This window comes from Podarcis erhardii (assembly GCF_964252035.2).
Source record: "Podarcis erhardii genome assembly, chromosome: 7".
NCBI classification, from domain to species: Eukaryota; Metazoa; Chordata; class Lepidosauria; order Squamata; family Lacertidae; genus Podarcis; species Podarcis erhardii.
The window spans coordinates 86,247,940-86,268,748 of record NC_138511.1 but is presented as its reverse complement, the minus strand read 5'-3'; the positions used below and the strand labels follow the sequence as shown (position 1 = coordinate 86,268,748).

Here is a 20,809-nt window from a genome sequence, read left to right as displayed (position 1 = left end):
TGAGCTTGAAAAGGACATTGAGTGTTCTCACCATCACAGAAACACAGAGAAAACGTGTTGGAATGGCAGGCATCACACAGTGGCACAGTGCGATGGTGGATCGGTACAGGAGCATTGCCGAAGAGTTGATGTGCAGATTTAGTCGCTCAGCAGTAAGTTTTTTAATAATGGATCCAGTCATCATTATATAGCTTACCTGGGCTAGGAGAACTTCTGCAGGCACCGGGGGTGCTAGATTCAAATTGAAGAAGCCCTGGTCTAGCGCTTTCCACTTCAAGTTCCTCCCGTGTTGCACTTCGCTTCCTTCCAGCAATTCAGATATACTACGCAGCCTGCATTTCAAGAGACTGGCCTTTTCTGTCAATCCCCCCCCCCCCTTCTTGAACAACGGATGCTCTGTAATCCTCGCTTTGCCAGCTGATGCAGCAACAGAAAGAGGACAAACCTATTTTGAAGGCTGGGGCTTGATCCTGGGGGAAGCAGTTTCAGAGCATTTCCCTCTGAACATGTGCAAAGTGCATTTCACCCTCCACCAGCTTGCTCTCCCATGCCTGGGAGATGTGAGCTGTGGTTCCCAAACATGCCTTTGAGTGGAGAGCTTGGATTTGAATTTCCTAGAGTGATCTGGCTGGGCTGGGCAGACGTTTTGTCCGACCTGTTAGGTTCTTCTTAAACTAGCACGGGAACACAGCTGTGACAAGATACCAGTGGATCGGACAGAGACTGGTGTGTTAGAAAAGAAGTGTTTATTTACAAAATAGGATCACTGCACACAGCACCACACACTGGGAGACAGGCAGACAGGGAAAACAGACAACCACCATCCATTAAAAGCTGTCAAGAGAACTTCATGGAATGTTTAGAAGAGACCACACATAGGTTTATGAACCAGCCCGCTAGAGGGTAGACCGACACAACCCAGCTGCATTTGCCCCTGCAAAGGAGCCTGGCTCAAGCGAGCAGTCAAAACAGGCCAAAAGGATATGTCACAACTAGGAACAGGCTCCCCGCTGCACAGCCGAGGGAACAAGGATGCTGTTTTAACACACCACCATCTGAACCCAGAAGAGATACCAGGTCTAAACAGGCTGGGCAAAAGCAGTTCTTTGAAAGGAAAATGTTAAAACCAGTGGCTGTGACAGTTCAGCTTCCCTTTGGTGCCTAGCTGAGAAGTAAAACTGGTGAGTGGAACTATTCCCTACTAGGATCTTTCACAGGCAGCCCAAAGATTTTCCGGCTAAGCCTGCGATCTCTTACTCGGCCAGTCTTTTGAGCCAAGAAATCCCTACCCTTCTCCCCACCCCTGGGGAAGAGATCTGAATTTGTGTCCCCAAAGCAGCCAGCACCTCCAGGCCAGAGACGGGTGTGGAAGCAACTGGAGGGAGAGGGAGCGACTCCTTAAAAGGGAAGGCATTATCTTCGTCTAGGCCTGCCTGAGAGCAAGGAGCGAGGGAGGGCCCGATTTTGCACACCCTGATTTTTTAAAGGCTCAGAACTAAAGGGGCGAGAGAGCAGGTGGAATTAGGAGGGGAGTCTTAAAGAAGGATGATCTGATGACCGAGGGGGGCTCCATTTTCCCGTTTTTAAAGGCAAGATTGGGTACAAAAGGGCTAAGTAAGGCTAAAGGGTTCAGTGCCCTGTATCTCAAGCAAGCTACACATCGACCAGGTCCTAAGCAGCATCAGAGCAGCAAGGGGGAAAGAAGCTCTGAAGCTTCTAGTCCCTCAAGGCACCCACTTTTGTGTGTGCTTGCTGTACATGAATGTTTACAAACCCATGCTTCCCGCCACCATCTCTTTCAGGCCCATGCCTCTGTCTAAAGAAGCCCAAAGGACGACTCCAAACCGGGGAGGGTGGGGGAAGGAGGCTCCCTGTATTCTGGCCCAGCGGCCCTCTTAATTTGTTCTACTCCAGGGGTTACGTTCTGGTCTCAAGTTTATTCATGTATTCCTGCAGCGCCTGCAGCCGAGCGTCAATCTCTGAGAGGTCTGCCGATGGCTCGTCGTATAGGTTCTCTGTGGGACAAGACAACTGGGTTACTGCCATGCGAGAGGACTGGGAGACTGGGGCGCAACTTTATTCCCCCCCCCCCCAAATTTTTTTTATTCATTTTATAACACAAATAAAGAACACAAACAGAAAAACAAACAATACAAACAAATTCTTGTCTTATCCTAATTTTTCTAAACATTGTTAGGGGGGCTTCCCCAAGTCCCACCTGATTTTCATTTTACTTCATCTTTAGCACTTTACATATATCATGATTTCTAACCATTTTTTTAAAATCACACTTACTTTAACCATAAAAAACTTCACATTTTATCACTTACAAATAATAGTATTTTGAAATACATTATCTTCTACTTCTAACCCTACAGCCTATCTCCACTTCCACAGCTATTCTAAAATTTAAATATGAACGTATTTTTTTCAAATATTCCTTAAACTTCTTCCAATTGGGGCGTAACTTTCTGGGCAAGGCCTAATGAGGAAGGGCTAGCTATGGCTTGGAGGCAGAGCCCAATTAATAACGAGGTCAAATCTCCAGGGAGGGCTGGGAATGCCCCTTATCTGAAACCCTGGACAGTCACTGCTGCCAGCCAGCATGGACAATGCAGATGAGCCAATGGGCTGGCTTGGCATAAATAAACAAGCAAGCAAGCAAGCAAGCAAGCAAGCAAGCAAGCAGTAACAGGCCCAGCACTGGTGGCAGAAACAAGCACCTCCACCTCCACCTCACCCAACCCTACCCATTGCCAGTCCACCACTGCACTTACCTGACCTGGGGTTTCTAGATCACGGTCCCTGCTTGTCGAAATGGGAGCCTCAGCGATCGCCCTCTCCCGTCGGAAAAAAACACCCAGGAAAACGCACAGGGCAAAAAGGAGTGCTGGGCCCTGGTGGGCTGCCCCCTTAGCTGCTTGTGATTGGCCAAGCAGATAGCCAATCAAGACGTATTTTTAAAAAATATTTCCCCCCTTCACTTCTCAATTCCCTCTGTAGCCCCCTAGCCTCATGCTGTGGCCTCTCATTTATGCATTTTTCACCTGTGGCCCCCTTGGAATATCCTGGGGCCCCCAGTTGGCAAGCACTAGCGTACAGTCATACCTCGGTTAAAGTAGCTTCAGGCTGAGCATTTTCGGGTTGCGCTCCGCGGCGACCAGGAAGTAACGGAGCGCGTTACTTCCGGGTTTTGCCACTTGCGCACTCCAAATGACGTCACACGCATGCACGGAAGCGGCAAATTGCAAACCGCGCAGACACAGTTTGCGTTCGCTTCAGGATGCGAACGGGGCTCCGGAACGGATCCCGTTCGCATCCAGAGGTACCACTGTACAGTGGTACTTCGGGTTAAGTACTTAATTCGTTCCGGAGGTCCGTTCTTAACCTGAAACTGTTCTTAACCTGAAGCACCACTTTAGCTAATGGGGCCTCCCGCTGCCGCCGCGCCGCCAGAGCACGATTTCTGTTCTCATCCTGAAGCAAAGTTCTTAACCTGAAGCACTATTTCTGGGTTAGTGGAGTCTGTCACCTGAAGCGTATGTAACCTGAAGCGTCTGTAACCCGAGGTACCACTGTACATGGTTCTTCTATTTGATTCTCACAACCACCCTGTGAGGTAAGTTAGGACGAGAGCCAGGGACTGGCCCAAGGTCACTCTTCACGGCCGAGAGAAGAGTTGGATCCTGGTCACCTGACACTCTCAACTGCTACGTCACACTGGCTCTCAAGAGATTACACTTCACTGTGTACCCAGTGAGGTCAACCCACGCCAGTCTCTGCCGCCTCATCTCAAGAGGCCACTGGAGACCCCGGGGGATTTACCTTTGTCCGCTCGCAGGCCTGTGGTAGGTGTGCTGGCCAGGTGCTTCCGGTGGCCACCATCCGTGTGGGGAATCTGCAGGGAGAACGAGTGGCACTGGTCAGTTCACCTCTGATAGCTAAAGGAAATCGAAGACCCGCCCCAGTGCCCAGGAGTCTTGGCAGATGGCGAGCTCAGTTTGCCCAGCACTTTTCTGCCAAAGAGGAGCCTCGACGCGGCTGGCTGCTTACCGTGGTACTGCCATTCCAGGATGAGGAACTCAGAGGCTTCCTGCCCCTCACCGCTCGCTTCCTCCCCCTAAGGGAAAACATATACAACCCATCAGGCCGGATCAGGCTAAGAATGCTCCCATTGCAATCATGTCCCAACCCCAAACTCTGTGTCCGAGCCAGGCAAAGCCAATAAATAATAATAATAATAATAATAATAATAATAATAATAATAATAATAATAATAATAATAAAATTTATTATTTATACCCCACTCATTTGGCTAAGTTTCCCCAACCACTCGGGGCGGCTTCCAACAGAATATTAAAAACACAATAAAATATCAAACATTAAAAACTTCCCTAGACAGGGCTGCCTTCAGATATCTTCTAAACATCAGATACTGTAGTTGTTTATTTCCTTGACATCTGGGGGGGAGGGAGTTCCACAGGGCGGGTGCCACTACTGAGAAGGCCCTCAGCTTGGTTCCCTGTAACCTCACTTCTCGCAGGGAGGGAACCCCCAGAAGGCCCTAGGAGCTGGACCTCAGTGTCTGGGCTGAACGATGGAGGTGGAGATGCACCTTCAGGTATACTGGACCGAGGCCGTTCAGGGCTTTAAAGGTCAGCACCAACACTTTGAATTGTGCTTGGAAACGTACTGGGAGCCAATGTAGGTCTTCCAGGACCAGAGTTATATGGTCCCAGTGGCTACTCCCAATCACCAGTCTAGCTACCGCATTCTGGATTAATTGTACTTTCCAGGTCACCTTTAAAGGTAGCCCCACGTAGAGCGCATTGCAGTAGTCCAAGCGGGAGATACCGTATTTTTCGCCCTATAGGACGCACCGGCCCATAGGACGCACCTAGTTGTTGTTGTTTTTTTTTTGGGGGGGGAAATCAAGGAAATTTTTTTTATCCCCCCCCCCCAGGTTTGCGCAGACATCCCCAAGCTAGAAGAGCCAGCCCCCAGATCAGGTCGGGGAATAGCGGGGTAGCGGCGCTCCGCCTCCCCGCTATCCCGCGAGCTTGTGGGGCTGGCGGAGGGGGGGGAGAGAAGCAAGCTTGCTTCTCCCCCCCCCCCGCCAGCCTCCAGATCAGGTCGGGGAATAGTGGGGTGGCAGCGCTGCGCCTCCCCGCTGTCCCCCGAGCTTTTGGGCTGCAGGCTGCTGCCCGCAAGCCTTGCGAGCCCGCGGGACCTCCCGCCGGGCTTGCAAGGCTTGCGGATAGCTTCCTGAAGCCTGGAGAGTGAGTGAAGCTCTCCAGGCTTCAGCGAAAGCCTGCATTCGCCCCATAGGACGCACACACATTTCCCCTTCATTTTTGGAGGGGAAAAAGTGCGTCCTATAGGGCGAAAAATACGGTAACTAGAGCATGCACCACTCTGGCGAGACAGTCTGCAAGTAGGTAGGGTCTGAGGCTGCATACCAAATGGAGCTGGTAGACAGCTGTCCTAGATTCCTAGTCCTGACCTTCCTCGTATGAACGGTGTGTGTGTGTGTGTGTGTGTGTGTGTGTGTGTGTGTAACTTGCTTGGCAATGGGAATTTTTGCCGCAGCTTTATCAGATTCGCTTCTGCTCCCATAAGGACTGGAAACTTGCTTTTTAAAGTTAAGTGTGAGGTTTTGGCCGGAAGCGGCTGGCCATTCCAGCACAGCATAGAAGGTAGACTGCTTTGCATCAGGCTGGGCCTCCCCCTGCCCCACCTGTCAGGGAAGAGTTAGAAGTTTCCAGTTTCTCAGAGGGAGAAAGCATTCCCCAAGGGGGGAAGGAGAGCAGTGAATCTAATAGAAGAGAACAGGAGGAACAACAGGGAGGGACCGGCTGTTCCCAGGAAAGGCAAGGGTTCAGTTCTAGCTCAGATTCGGAGGAGGGGAGATACAGGCCAGCTCTAGCCAGGAGGCTAGAAAAAAGAGTGGGAAAACAAAGGGAAGGGCGCGTTCGACATTTTGAGAGTGGCTGGTCACGGAGAAGCAGAGCTCAGAAGGTATCTGAAAGAAGTGACTCTGAGGAATAATAGTTAAGAACCGTTTATAAGATTGTTTTGTTAATACGCAATAAAAAGTTTTATAAAAGAATAAGAAGCGTTTGTGTGGTGATCTGAAGAGGACAACAACCAGGCCTGGCGCCACCTTCCTTACCTTGGGGCAGCAGGCTCAGAGTAATCGTCCAGTTCGCTCCCTGAGCTTGCGGATGAGCGCCGGCTGCGGAAGCTTTCCACTGCAGGAAAAGAGCGTAGGGTGAGATCAGGTGAGGCAAAGACCCTTTTGCACCCGCAAAGTCACCCAAACGCTGCGACGTCCCTGTGTAAAGTGGCTCTCGGAACATATAAACCAGTCATAATGGGCAAAAAGAAAGCAAACTACAGTGGTGCCTCGCAAGACGAAAAGAATCCGTTCCGCGAGTCTCTTCGTCCTGCGGTTTTTTCGTCTTGCGAAGCAAGCCCATTGACGGCTTAGCGGATTAGCGCTATTAGCGGCTTAGGGGCTTAGCGGATCAGCTGTTAAGCGGCTTAGCGGATCAGCTGATAAGCGGCTTAGCGGCTTAGAAAAAGGGGGGGAAGGGAAAAAAACCCGCAGGAACTCGCAAGACATTTTCGTCTTGCGAAGCAAGCCCATAGGAAATTCGTTTTGCGAAGCACCTCCAAAACGGAAAACCCTTTCGTCTAGCGAGTTTTCCGTCTTGCGAGGCATTCGTCTTGCGGGGCACCACTGTATAAATACCGTTAACTAAAGCACCTACGAGAATCTCTCCTTGCTGATCTACTGTGAAGCCTGCTATAATGTCACGGGATGTTCACAGATATTTCGAAGGTTCAGGGCAAAGCAGACAGCAAGAGAACACAGCTGTTGTAAGGGCAAGATGGGAGGCAAAGAGAACAGGACGGGCTGTGCACTGCGGACAAGGAAGGAGCAGAGAGGAGGCAGGAGAGATGGGGGGAGCGATGGCGAGGAAAGTGAATTTTCCATTAGGACTAACAAAGCAAGAGGATAATGGACGGAAACATCTCTGCACGTCAGCTCCAACTCATGTATTCTTTTTTCAACTGCTATTTTATATTTCAAAATATTTATTGCGATTTCAAACTGTTGTGAGCACGTGCAGAAAGAGGGCAGGGCAGGTATGGATGCCGTTGGCGGAAATAAGGCAAGTTTGCATGTACAGGGGTGCGGGGAATGTTCAGAACCGAGTAAAAAGCTAATTTCCCCAAACAAACAAGCATCTCCACACACTGTCACTTTTGCTTGAGCTGTATTCATTTAGCACCAGCCAGGCATCGAAGAGGAGAGCTCACAAGCCAGTTTGCTCAATTCGAGAAGCAGCCGCAGAAGGGACTTGGAAGGCTCAAAGACTCTGGCCTGGGCCCTCTGCCTTTCTCTGCTAGACTCCTGCAATCCCCTCTTCTCTGGCCTTCCCTTGTCTCACCTTTAATTGCCTCCAATCTAGCTGGCAACTTCCTGTTGCTCTAATCCTATGATCACCCTGCTTCCTGTACCCTGCTTCCTGTACGCTCCACGGGCTTCCTGTATGCTCCCAGATCCAGCACAAGTTCCTAGTCCCTACCCCCTCTTCAGATCTACTCCTAAGTTGTCCAAAGGTCCCCTGCTCCATTGTTTATAGCCCAGCTCCCCCCCCCACAAAGAGCTTAAGGTGGTGTACATCGTTCTCCGCCTAGATCCGTTTTATCCCCACAACAATGCTGTGAGGCAGATGAGGTTGAGAGGCAGTGACTGGGCCAGTGTCACCCAGCGAGATTCAATATGGGGGGGGGGGGACTTGAACCCTGGTCTCTCCCAGGTCCTGGTCTGACACTCTCACTGGTGCAGCAGCCCTGGCTCTCTCTAACCGAAGGACCCCTGGCGTTTTCTCCCTTGCAGTCTGCTTCCAGAGAACCTTACTTCACCCATGTCCCACCTTAAAGTGAAGCCTTTGCCACAACCCCCTAGTTCCCATTCTGACCTGTAACCCAGCCTAGGATGAAAATATGCGAAATCGATTGCCTGTTCCCCCCACGTACGCCTGCCCACTTCCCTCTCCACCTACAACTGAGGTTTTGGAAGCTCCTCGAGGCAGGGACCCGACGCCTGGCGCCTCCATGCTGCTGCGTGCGTCATTTGCGCAGCACACGAAACAGGGAGCAAGGTCCCAGCGAGACGCACCTGAAGAACTCCTGCCCCGGCTTTTCCCGAGACCGCTGGTGCTGAAAGCTGATGGGCCCCTGGACTGCAGGCGGTGGCACCAACCGCTGGGCGGGGTGTCTCCCATCCCCCGCCGCAGGCATCGCTCTCTGGAGGGAGACAGGACAAATTAGCCCAAACAGCGCCGTTCGCCCTTGCCTGGATCCTGCAGCCGCCAGGGTTGGGGGAGCGGCAGGGAGAGGCAGACCCTGGAGGCGAGCGACTCACTTTTTCTGCTCCGCTTCCTTCTGCTTCCTCTCCTTGGCCTTCACAAAGGCGGTGGGGTCAAAGCGTGGTGCCCGGGGTCCTACAGGGAAGGAGAGGGAAAGAGGGTGGTCAAGGAGGAAGGGCATCTTATGGCAGTTCTGTTCTGCGGAGCATAAGGGACCTGGTCTGTTTACAGGGCAGAAGCTCCCTGTGCCCAGTTCTGGGTTGACTTTGTGCCCAAGGCAAAGACAGCCTTGCAAAAAAAGGCAAGGATTTGCTTTGCCTGCGGAGAGTTAAGAAGCCCGTCATTCTTCGCACAAGGTGGGATGTGGATTCTAGCTTTGGGGACATCGTGCTTAGACAAGGTCCTGAGGGCTCCTCCATTCCACAATTGTGGGATTTTAACTATGGCACAGTTCTCGGCTTCAAAAACCGGCAAGCAAGTTTCTAGCCCCTACTGTTGGAAAGTCAAGCATGGCAGCAAGAACGCCTCTGAATATGAGCTACTGGGGAACCCTGATGGGAGCGTGCTCTGCTCTGCTCCTGGGCTGGCCACCATGAGGACAAAGTGCTGGATTAGACGAGCCTTTGACCTGATCATAAATTCACAGAGTTGGAAGGGACCACACGGGTCATCTAGTCCAAGCCTTGCAATGCAGGATTTTTTTGCCCAAGGTAGGGCTTAAACCCACAACCTTGAGATCAAGAGTCACAGGCTCTACCAACTGAGCTATCCCTGGGCTAAGGCTCTTCTAACATGTAGAGTACCATATTTTTCACTCTATAAGACGCATTCGACCATGCCGCACCTAGTTTTTAGGAGAGGAAAACAAGAAATAAGACGTCTTCTGAACGAAGAGGGAGTGCTCCTCCCTCTTCGCTCAGGAGGCTTTGCAGAGCTATCTCTGAAGCCAGTGCGCACCGATCCCGCTTGCTCTCCTGGCTTCAGAGAAAGCAAGCCTCCCAGGTTTTCCCCGACCTCCCACAAGAGCCGTGCGCTCTTTAAAGGGAGCGCGGCTCTTGGGGGCTTTTCTGGGAGGTAGGGGAAGGGACAGAGCCGCACCTCCTGCAAAAGCCACGGATAGCTGTGCGAAGCCTCCGCAGGACAGCGGGATGAAGGCTCCCGGCTCGCCGGCGGAAGCTTCGTGCGGCTAAGCCAGAACAGCCAGAGAGAGGGAGCTGCGCAGCGCTCCCTCTCGCTGTTCTGGCTTCTGGGATAGCCCGCGCAGCCTGCATTCGCTCCATAAGACGCACACACATTTCCCCTTACTTTTTAAGAGGGGAAAAGTGCGTCTTATAGAGCGAAAAATACGGTATCTCAGAAGCAAGAGATGCGGTGTCAGAAGAGTAGTTTCGCGAGCTGCAATACTTGACTCCGGCCCTCCCCCTCAGATCTAGCAGATAAAACAAAACATGTGCTGAAAAAGGCGGCTTTACTTGCCTGGCACCTTGAGAAGAAGAAGAAGAGTTTGGATCTGTTGGTAACTCAGAGGCAGGCAGGGAACGCATAATGTGGCCTGCTCCTTTCTGTGCCCAGCACACCCCCTTCGAAGGAGGTTTCTCCTTCCCAGCAGCCACTGCGCCAGGCAGGCCTGGTGCCAGGGAACGGGGGGTGCATGGTGAGGGTGACCCACCCCTCTCACCTGTAGGAGACGGGGACTGTCGAGGGAGGCGGCCCTGGCTCCCGCTGCGCCCCTCCCTGGAGGTGGACCTCTGCCGGCTAGGCCCCCAGGCGCCGCTGCGCTCCCGGGAGTTCGAGCGCTCCTCCGAGGTGGAGCGGCGGACGTCTCTCTTCTTGGTGCTGCCTCGGGACAGGGTGGGGTGCGCAAAATTGCGAGGGGGCGCGGGGTGGTTCTGGGGAGATGGTCCGGAAGGGGTGAAGCGCCTGGGGAGGGGAGAGAAAGGAACGCCTTCAGCTAGAGGGGTGGGTTTGTGTTTGGCATAGAAACCGCTGCCTTTGACAGCAAAGCAGAGCGGCCGAGGGGTCAGGAGTGCTCACCCTTTCTTGTACAAGGCCAGCTCGTTGGTCAGGTTCTTCACGCGAATCCGGAGGCTCCTCTCTGTCGCTTTCATCTCCGCCAGCTGCAGTGGGCAGAAAGATCTCTTTTTGGGCCTTGTGTTAAGGCTCAGGCTGAATAATTTGGGGGGGGGGGGAATATTAAAGCAGAATCGGTACCTAGGAGTCCAGGGTGGATATTTGTAGAATGTGATCATTTCGCATTTTATGCATTGTGACTTGCTATTTTTGTTGATTATAGTTTAGCAATTATTTATTGTACAGTGGTACCTCGGTTTTCAAATATAATCTGTTCCGGAAATCCGTTCTGAGTTCCAAAACGTCTGAAAACTGAAAGTGGAAGCCTCAAAACAGAAGCCACTTTTCTTGTTTGACTTTTGAGGCGCGTTCAAAAACCGAGAAACCACTGTAACTGCTAAGAGTGAATTTCTGTTTAATTACTATTTACTGATAATTTGAGAGTAATGCTATCATGTACTATTACGTTCCAATGGATTACTGAATATTACCTTACTTGCTGCAAGTTGCTTAAAGTTATGTTTTTATTATGACTTTGCTGAATAGTGGTAGCTCGGGTTACAAACACTTTGGGTTACAAACTCCACTAACCCGGAAGTAGTACCTCAGGTTGAGAATTTTGCCCCAGGATGAGAACAGAAATTGTGCACCGGCGCACAGTAGCAATGGGAGGCCCCATTAGTGAAAGCACGCCTCAGATTAAGAATGGAACTCCGGAATGAATTAAGTTTGTAACGTGAGGTACCACTGTATTGAATTTGATTATTCTAAGGCAGGGGTCAGCAATTATATATATATATATATATATATATATATATATATATATATGCAGGTTTTGGTGTCCTCGGGTGTCTTCCCGTGTAAAAGTTGGGGTGTCTAGGCGACGTTTCGACGAGGTCTCACTCGTCATCTTCAGGCTGGTGCTTTCGGCTTCTTGTTACTGGAACAGAGCAGGATCTCAGTGTTTGAGTTCCTATAAATACTGTAGAGGGGGTGTGGTGTATAGCCTCCAATGTTCTGGGCAGAGAGGAAGTTCCCAGGCTAGTGTGCCTTTTCTTCTTTTGTTCCTTAATTACTTGAGAGATATCTTGAGTGATTTCTTGAGTGATATCCTGAGTACCACTTAGGTGGGTCATTAGGTGTGGATTAGTTGTTAAAGTCTTTGTGTCTTGACCTCTTGAACTTTGTGAAGAGTTTTCTTGAGAAGATGGCTGTACTGTATATATATATATATATATATATATATATATATATATATATATATTGGGGGGGGGGGAATGAACAAATCCCTATGCCCCACAAATAACCCAGAGATGCATTTTAAGTAAAAGGACACATTCTGCTCATGTAAAAACACGCTGATTCCTGGACCGTCCGCGGGCCGGATTTAGAAGGTGACTGGGCCGGATCCGGCCCCCAGGCCTTAGTTTGCCTACCCATGTTCTGAGGCGTGTGATCTTTGTTGCATGTTTTGTCATAAACCGCCTTGCACAGAGTAATATAGAAAGGAAGTATGCAAATAAAAATTGAATGAAATGAAGGAGATGGTGGTTCTAGGGGTTCCTAGTCTTGGAGGAAGGCTGGCCGTCCCTCCCTCTCTCCTCACCCACCAGTCCCACAGCTCTTGTCGGAGGGCAGAGAGAAGCCTTGCCCTTTCCACCAAGGGTGGGCAGATTCCAGGCTTGTTCAATCTTTGGCGTTTTTCTACCTCGGACCCCCAAAATGAAGTGGAAAGGACGCAGTGGGAATTAAAGACCAGGAGGTGCCTCTGAGCACATCCCATGCCTAAGGATTTGTTTTCAGTAGCAGAGCTGAGCTCGGACAAGCGCTTCCGCACTGAGGTCTTTCTCCTTTCAGTAGTCTGATATAGCCCTCTCCCCAACCCGCCCAGTGGAACGAGGATCCTGTAAGTTGGTCCCTTACCTTTCCCGCCCCGACCTGGCCACAGTGGTCCATGCGACGGGCACCTCCAGGCTGGACTACTGTAATTCGCTCTATCCAGGGCTGCCCTTGAAGCTGTCCCAGAAACTCCAGCGGGTGCAGAATGCTGCAGCGAGGCTCCTCACGGGGTCTCTGCCATGGGAGCATATTCACCCAGTGCTTTTCCAGCTGCACTGGCTCCCGGTGGAGTACAGGGTCAGATTTAAGGTGCTGCTTTTGACCTATAAAGCCCTTCACGGCCTAGGACCCTCGTACCTACGGGACTGCCTCTCCCAGTATGCCCCACGGAGAGCCTTAAGGTCCATAAATAGCAACACCCTAGAGGTCCCAGGCCCTAAGGAAGTTAGATTAGCTTCAACCAGTGCCAGGACCTTTTCAACTCTGGCTCCGACCCGGTGGAACGCTCTGCCTCATGAGACCAGGGCCCTGCAGGATCGGATTTCTTTCCACAGGGCCTGTAAGACAGAGTTGTTCCGCCTGGCCTTTGGCTTGGAGCCAATTTGATTCCCTCCTTCCCTCTCTTTCTTTTTTCTTTTCCTTTCTCCTCCTGTGATGAGGCTACATTTTAATATTTTAATGTTTCAATATTTTAATGTTGTATTTTAATTTTGTTTTTAAGTTGTAATCATTTAACTTGTTTTTATTATTGCTTGTTAGCCACCCTGAGCCCGGCCTTGGCTGGGGAGGGCGGGGTATAAATAAAAATTATTATTATTATTATCATTAAGGCCCAGCCCACCTCGTCGGCAAGCTGCCGGCTCTCCTGCAGGCGCTTGTTAGCGATCCGCTGGTGCTTCGCTCTCTCCTTGGTCAGCTCCTCCTCGAGGCTCTGCACGACCTTCTTGAGGATCTTGACCTCCTTCAAGGCGCTGCTCTTGTTGGTGAGCTTCAGCTCCTCCTGAAGGCCCAGCAAGACTGTCTCCACTGACTGTTTCTCCTCCAAGGTGTGCTGGAGCCTGAAAAAGGGAGCGTCGGGACAGGATCAGCGGTAGCCGAGAGAGAATCTCTTCCGTGGAAGGCTTTAGACCTGAGCTTTCCTGCACCTGAGGTTTGCAAAAGGTTGTTTAAGCGCTAAAAGGTGGGTTTGCAAAGCCACTTTTGTCTTTAGACGTCTGGCAAAAAAAACACTCCTCTTTTCCCAGGCCTATGGCTATTAAATAATCTAAAGTGTGGGGCAGAGGACTGTTATTATGATGACTAATTTACGTGTCAGCATACTTTTTATTATTGATGTTCTGTAATGTGATTTTAATGTTGTACTCACCACTCTGGGATCTTTCGATAAAGGGCGGTATATAAATTGAATTAATCATCATCATTAATTCAAGGAAAGAGCAGCTGCACTCCTGCTTCACTGCTTTTCCTGACTGATATTGTAAAATGTCTGGCGTGTCTTTTTGTCAGCATCGCCCTTGAGCCAGTGTCACCAACTGGACTCATGCACTTCAACCCCGACTGGGCTAGGCGAGCTGGGTAGCACTTCCAGAGACCACCTTCTAGACAGGAACAGGTCAAAGTGCTGTGGACTCACAGCTTAGAGTTGTGAGCACCGGATTCACTCCAACAAGAAGACAGTTGTTGCACAGCAGAGTATAGCAGAGCATAAGCAACTCGGAGAGCAGCTCTGTAGAATATCTTCTTTATTCTATCTACAACTACAGTGGTGCCCCGCAAGTCGAACGCCTCGCAAGACGGAAAACCCGCTAGACGAAAGGGTTTTCCGTTTTGGAGGCGCTTCGCAAAACGAATTTCCCTATAGGCTTGCTTCGCAAGACGAAAATGTCTTGCGAGTTCCTGCGGGGGTTTTTCCCCTCCCCCGTATCTGTTGGCCACTGTGAGAACAGGATCCTGATGGGCCATTGGTGTGACCCAGCAGGATTTGAATTACGTATGTTGATATCCAGTGTCCTGGGCCCAGAAAATCCTCCTGGCCCCTTAGAGCTCAGAAGCAAGCCTTGATAGTTAAGAGCAGGGGTCAGCAAACTTTTTCAGCAGGGGACCGGTCCACTGTCCCTCAGACCTTGTGGGGGGCCGGACTATATTTTTTTGGGTGGTGAACGAATTCCTATGCCCCACAAACAACCCAGAGATGCATTTTAAATAAAAGGACACATTCTACTCATGTAAAAACACCAGGCAGGCCCCACAAATAACCCAGAGATGAATAAAAGGACACATTCTACTCATGTAAAAACATGCTGATTCCTGGACTGTTTGCAGGCCGGATTTAGAAGGTGATTGGGCCGGATTCGGCCCCTGGACCTTATTTTGCCTACTCGTGGCCAGTGGCGTAGCGTGGGTTGTCAGTGTCAGCATCGCCCTTGAGCCAGTGTCACCAACTGGACTCATGCACTTCAACCCCGACTGGGCTAGGCGAGCTGGGTAGCACTTCCAGAGACCACCAGGTCGAAGTGCTGTGGACTCACAGCTTAGAATTGTGAGCACTGGATTCACTTCCACAATACAGTCGTCGCACAGCAGAGTATAGCAGAGTCTAGCAGTGTATAGACAACTCGAAGAGCAGCTCTGTAGAATATCTCCTTTTATTCTATAACTACAACTATATTATATATACAGAGCTAAATAGGTCTAAGCATAAATGAATGCTGCACTGAGTGTCTGCAGCTGCTCTTAGCAGCAACCTTATCTCTACACACGATCTCTAACACTCAGTCTCTCTCTCTCTCTCTCTCCCCGACACACTGACTGACTGACTGACTGACTGACTGACTTGGTGCTGGTGCTGAATGAGTGGAAAGCAGAACACTGCTCCTCCTCTCCGGAGAATCAGCAGACTCGTCAGGAGATTCTTGGATATGGGAGAGGTGAAATCTCCTCACTTTTAAGGAGACACGCCAGAACTGTAATAGAAGCTCCTCTCGCTGGGTGTGGTTCCCTCTATGGATGAATGAGAAGCTTAGCTTTGCCTGTCTAGCAAGTCTTAGCTGCTATGCTGAAGTGCTGATCTGCTGTTCATAAATAAATACAACTGTCACAGTTCTCCTGACTCCTGCTGGTTCCTGGTAATAGGGCAGACCTGTTGCACCATTTTCTTGCACAGTGACCTCCTTCTCAAACCCATGAGATGGTGCAGAGTTTGCTTCACTGCCACTTCAATACTTGACCTTGTTTGGATTTTCGGGCCGAGGAATTTAGACTTAATTTGGATTGTTTGCTCTTTGATTGTTTGCTCAAGACAGTTAAGCTGTCTTGAACGTTTTTATAGGGAAGCAACAGATCAAGGTGGTAGATTTAAGGGTTGTATTTTAAATCAGTAGGGATCAGTCAGGTCAGAACAATGCTTTGAGGAGGAAAACTGACTCCAAAGAAGCATTTACGTGCCCGTGATCACAAATAGTTCTTGAGTCATAGCTGTCAACTTTTCCCTTTTCTTGCAAGGAATCCTATTCAGAATAAGGGAATGTCCCTTAAAAAAGGGGAAATGTTGACAGCTATGCCTTGAGTATCTCCCCCTCCCTACAAAATCCCAACACCTCCCACTTTCCCTGGTACCTGGGAAAGAACCCAGCAGTTCCAAGAAGCACTTCAAACCCCCATTTCCTGGTGCCACAGATATCCTGGTTCCTAAATGCCGGAACAGCAAATTCAGAAGGCCGCATTGATGTCTCCTGCAGAGAGCAGCTGCCTGATATAACTCAAGTTACACCCCCCCCCCGCATCCCCCACTCACTCGTCACGAAGCCGGCGGATCTCAGCATCTCTGAAATCCTTGCTTGGCTTTGCCTTCAGCAGGGCTAGCTCCTCCTTGAGCTCCCGGATCACCTTCTGCAGCACGACAGGATCCGGCTTGCCCATGTAAGGGAGGGGGAGCGGGTAATGGATCCTGCCGGGAAACAAGGAAACGCAAGTCGTGACCCCCTGCACTGCACCTCGCTGCAGACAGGAGCAAATGTCAAGGGGTTGGTTCTGGTGCTTAACAGGCCAGGCAGACACTCTGTTTGACTAGGAGGGCAGAGGCCCCCTCCCAAGAGGGGATAGGCTAGCAACCCCTGGGGCTTCCTGCCTCCCTGTCCAGAAGAGACAGCCAAAACCAACCCACAAAATGGGAAAGCAGTTCCCTGTAACTGCTACCAATAAGGTAAAGGTAAAGGGACCCCTGACCGTTAGGTCCAGTCGTGGCCGACTCTGGGGTTGCGGCGCTCATCTCGCTTTATTGGCCGAGGGAGCTGGCGTACAGCTTCCGGGTCATGTGGCCAGCATGACTAAGCCGCTTCTGGCGAACCAGAGCAGCGCACGGAAACGCCGTTTACCTTACCGCTGGAGTGGTACCTATTTATCTACTAGAAATTTGACGTGTTTTTGAACTGCTAGGTTGGCAGGAGCTGGGATCGAGCAATGGGAGCTCACACCATTGCGGGGATTCGAACCGCCGACCTTCTGATTGGCAAGTCCTGGGCTCTGTGGTCTAACCCACAGCGCCACCCGTGTCCCAACTGCTACCAATATTGAATGCTTATTCCTCTGCATATCCCTGCAATTCAGCCTTTGCCAAGCTGAGGCCTTCTAGCCGCTTTGAACTACAATTCCCATAAGCCCCAGGTGGGTGTAGTCCAAAGCGTCTGGAAGGCCCCAGCTTGGCAAAGATGGCTGTGGTCCTTTATCTTCCCCTCTATTCTTGCTTTGGGAAAAGGGGGGCAGCTCCCTGGACAGTCCTGGGCTAAGAGATAAGAAGGGCCTTTGCTCCCGTCTCGTTGTTTGCTGTTTTCAAAGCAAAAAGGAGCAATGCAAAGCACCCTGGTCTTCCGCCTCCTCCTTCCTCCCACACAGCAAAGGGAAGGACTGGTTTCATTAGCTGCTTCCCTCCAAGTTATAAGGTTATGCAGTTTCTCTTGCAGTCCCACAGCTCTTACAAGATACTTGGGTCTTCCAAAAGGGCCAGGTTCACCTGTCCCCATCGCACCTCCAATAAATCTGTGGCTGGCTATGGGGCCTTTGGGTGAATATTTAGCTACAAATGAGCTGCCCTCCGTTTCCCCAAGCCCCCTTCTCACCCCAAGGCTCCCTGTGGGTCATGCAATCGGGATTCTAATTTCACCTGTCAAATTCCACCGAGTAGATCAAGATGAGGTAGCGCTTGGAGCTCAGTGGGGAGTTTTTGGCAGCCGCCGTGTGGCGGGGACCCACTCCAATCTTCCTGTTCCTCAACAACTCCAGGTCTGTATAAGTGAGGAGGTCCAGAGTGACCGACTCGCTGCTCTGTAGGGAAAAAGCCCACACAATCAGAACTACATCAAGGACGGTTTACACAGCCAGTCCTTATCGTGGAAGAAGTGACTCTTGGACTAGGGAAGGACAGAAATTCAAGACAGAAAGGGGACCACGGTGGCAGGATTTAAGATGCAGGAAACTGGCAGGGCATGTTGTAGAAACACTGTAAGTCGTAAAAGCAGGGGGGGAAAGATGAAACATATAAAGGAGGCCTGGCATTCTGGGGGTCCCTTCTCAAACCTGGTGCCTGCCAGATGTTTCAGACTACAACTCCCATCAGCAACAGCCACATTAGATTGACGTCCCCCCCATTATTTACTTATTAATGTGTCAAAACAAAACAAAATAAATAAAATGAATAAAATACCTTCCAGTAGCACGTTAGAGACCAACTAAGTTAGTTATTGGTATGAGCTTTCGTGTACGCTTCTTCACATCTGAAGAAGTGTGAATGCACACAAAAGCTCATACCAATAACTAGCTTAGTTGGTCTCTAACGTGCTACTAAGGGACACGGGTGGCACTGTGGGTTAAACCACAGAGCCTAGGACTTGCCAGTCAGAAGGTTGGCAGTTCGAATCCCTGTGACGGGGTGAGCTCCCGTTGCTCAGTCCCTGCTCCTGCCAACCTAGCAGTTTGAAAGCACCTCAAAGTGCAAGTAAATAAATAGGTACCGCTCTGGCGGGAAGGTAAACGGCGTTTCCGTGCGCTGCTCTGGTTCGCCAGAAGCAGCTTAGTCATGCTGGCTACATGATCCAGAAGCTGTACGCCGGCTCCCTCGGCCAATAAAGCGAGATGAGCGCTGCAACCCCAGAGTCGGTCACGACTGGACCTAATGGTCAGGGGTCCCTTTACCTTTACCGTACTACTAGAAGGTATTTTTTATTTATTTATATTTTGTTTTGTTTCAACTACGGCAGACCAACATGGCTACCGACCTGATATTAATGTGTGTTTATGTTTGTTTGTTTTTTAAAGATTGAGGCTTTTATCTGCCGTTTTCACACCCAGGAGAGGACTATAGACGAAGAAATCTCCCAGATGCCCACCTGTGGAATGCATGGCTGGTGGCAGGGGTGAAGGGACCAAAGGGAGAGGAAGCTTAGGAAAGTGGCAATGCTCAAGAAGTCTGAGGAACTCTGCCCGAGACACATTTCCATAGACTTTTCCATGGCTGCCCCAAAGCCAAACTGAGCCTCACCTGAGAAAGGGCCGACTCTAGCATGCTGCAGAAGATCCCAAACTGCTTGAAATTCCCAGTCTTGTGAGTGAGGTCTTCAATGACTGGAAGAAAAGGGAAAACATAAGAGATGCTGATTTTGGCATGGATGCCAAAGACACGGGGCTTCAAGCGCCCAGCAGGGACAAAGCAGAGCCAGAAGGGCAAATGCAGAGGGCAGCTGGCTCATCTCTGCATGTGCCTGATAGTCAAAGCAGAGAAAGGCGGTGTTTGGTTTCCCATCTAGCAGCACAGTGTAGCTGGGCTTTTAAAAAATGCATTTCGCAGCTCTTCCCCCTCCCAAGCTGTTCACATCAGCACAGCTTCCTCAGTGTCAGATTCATTACTCACAAGCAGCATCAAACTCCCCCCGCCACTGGTCCGTGGTGAGCCGGTCCTCCACTTCGACTTCCAGAAGGTTCCCGTCCACCGACATCCGGACGATGTGCTCAACGCCACGGAAAACATAGTCCGCTTGCAGCCCGTGCAGCTTGGCCATGTTGCGACCAGCAATCTCTCTGCCCGCCTCACAGGGCAGAAAGTGGGCAGCCTTGAACAACAGCCTTATTGTCTATGTGGGGGGAAACAAGAGCCCGGAAGTTTATCAGCAGGGTGTGAAGCAATCACAATATCACACACAGACACTGTTACGATATGGATGCAATGCAGCTGCAAAGTGCTAGCTTGAAAAGTAAACATGATGGGAATGTTGGGACTTTCCGTGGGAAACAGAGGGACAGTCAACTCACAGTGCGAAGCACACCGGAATTAGCTCAGAGTGTAATATGAGCTCTTCCGTTTGTTCCTGTCCCGGAAGTACAGGAAGTGTTTGTTTACTGCACTGCTGGAGTTTGAAGAGAGCAGTCACGTTTTTTGTAATGCTGCAAAGACAGAAATAAAGGCATGTAAATACGTTTCTGTCTATCTCTTTCCCCTGCCAGGGGGCAGGGAAGAGGGAGTGTGTTCTTCTCACGTTTGAGAAGAATCGCCTATCGAGACCTCGCCTGGATCTTGCTGGGGAATGCAGCCAGGGAGGTCAACAGGGAATCAAGCAGGGTGCCTGGGAGAGTTGCCAGTTCCTCCTGATAAGAGGCTTGAATCCCCGACAGACATACACATCAGATGTCCCTTGGACGATGGTTTCTCCCACCCCACAGGTTCAGAATTAAGAAAAATGTTTCTGCCAGGAGAGAATGGCCAGTAACTGAGAACTGTTAATTTTTCTGTCTCCCCCATAGTGTCCGAGAGTCACTTAATGCCATTTTCCTCAATTTGTCTCATGGCCCAGTGTGGCCACGACTGACCAGACTGATGGAGGGACAGAGCTGGATTCAGTGAGATTGGGAAAACATAGAAAAATAAGGAGAGACAAGTGGGAGGGGAAATGGGATGCAAATCTAAATACAGTGGTGCCGCGCAAGACGAACGCCTCACAAGACGGAAAACCCGCTAGACGAAAGGGTTTTCCGTTTTGGAGGCGCTTCGCAAAACGAATTTCCCTATGGGCTTGCTTCGCAAGACGAAATGTCTTGCGAGTTCCTGCGGGTTTCCCCCCTTTCCCTAAGCCACTAAGCCGCTTATCAGCTGATCCGCTGATAAGCCTCTTAACAGCTGATCCGCTAAAAGCCACTAAACCGCTAATAGCGCTAAGCCGCTAAGCTGTCAATGGGCTTGCTTCGCAAGACGGAAAAACCGCTAGACGAAGAGCCTCAGGGAACGGATTAATTTCGTCTTGCGAGGCACCACTGTAATGGCAGCAAGGGACTGAAAAGCTCCACCCAGAGGATCTGCAACAGGGATAGGGAAACTGTGATAATAAGCGTAATGGTGGATTAATTAGCATCAAATTACGGTATCTTTGTAGGTTCCCCATGTCCGAGGCAGGAAGCTGGACTTGACCGGCCTTTCGCCTGACCCAGCCACGCTATCCATATATTTTTAACTGGGGGGGTGGGGACTTCAATTAGCA

At 50.5% G+C, this 20,809-nt stretch overlaps 1 protein-coding gene across 1 annotated transcript; it reads right to left on the bottom strand.

Moving 5' to 3' along the window:
* Positions 1 to 729: 729 nt before the first annotated feature.
* CCDC61 (coiled-coil domain containing 61) lies at positions 730 to 19,424 on the bottom strand. The gene is made up of 13 exons (XM_081869152.1): positions 19,192 to 19,424; positions 18,823 to 18,905; positions 17,449 to 17,609; positions 16,084 to 16,236; positions 13,132 to 13,348; positions 10,416 to 10,498; positions 10,060 to 10,301; positions 8,438 to 8,516; positions 8,192 to 8,319; positions 6,173 to 6,251; positions 4,054 to 4,120; positions 3,826 to 3,898; positions 730 to 2,015 (listed from the first exon to the last, which is right to left on the bottom strand). The coding sequence occupies exons 1-13, from the start codon at positions 19,337 to 19,339 to the stop codon at positions 1,918 to 1,920; spliced, it is 1,611 nt and encodes a 536-aa protein (XP_081725278.1). The 5' UTR covers positions 19,340 to 19,424; the 3' UTR covers positions 730 to 1,917.
* Between the last annotated feature and the right edge of the window lie 1,385 nt (positions 19,425 to 20,809).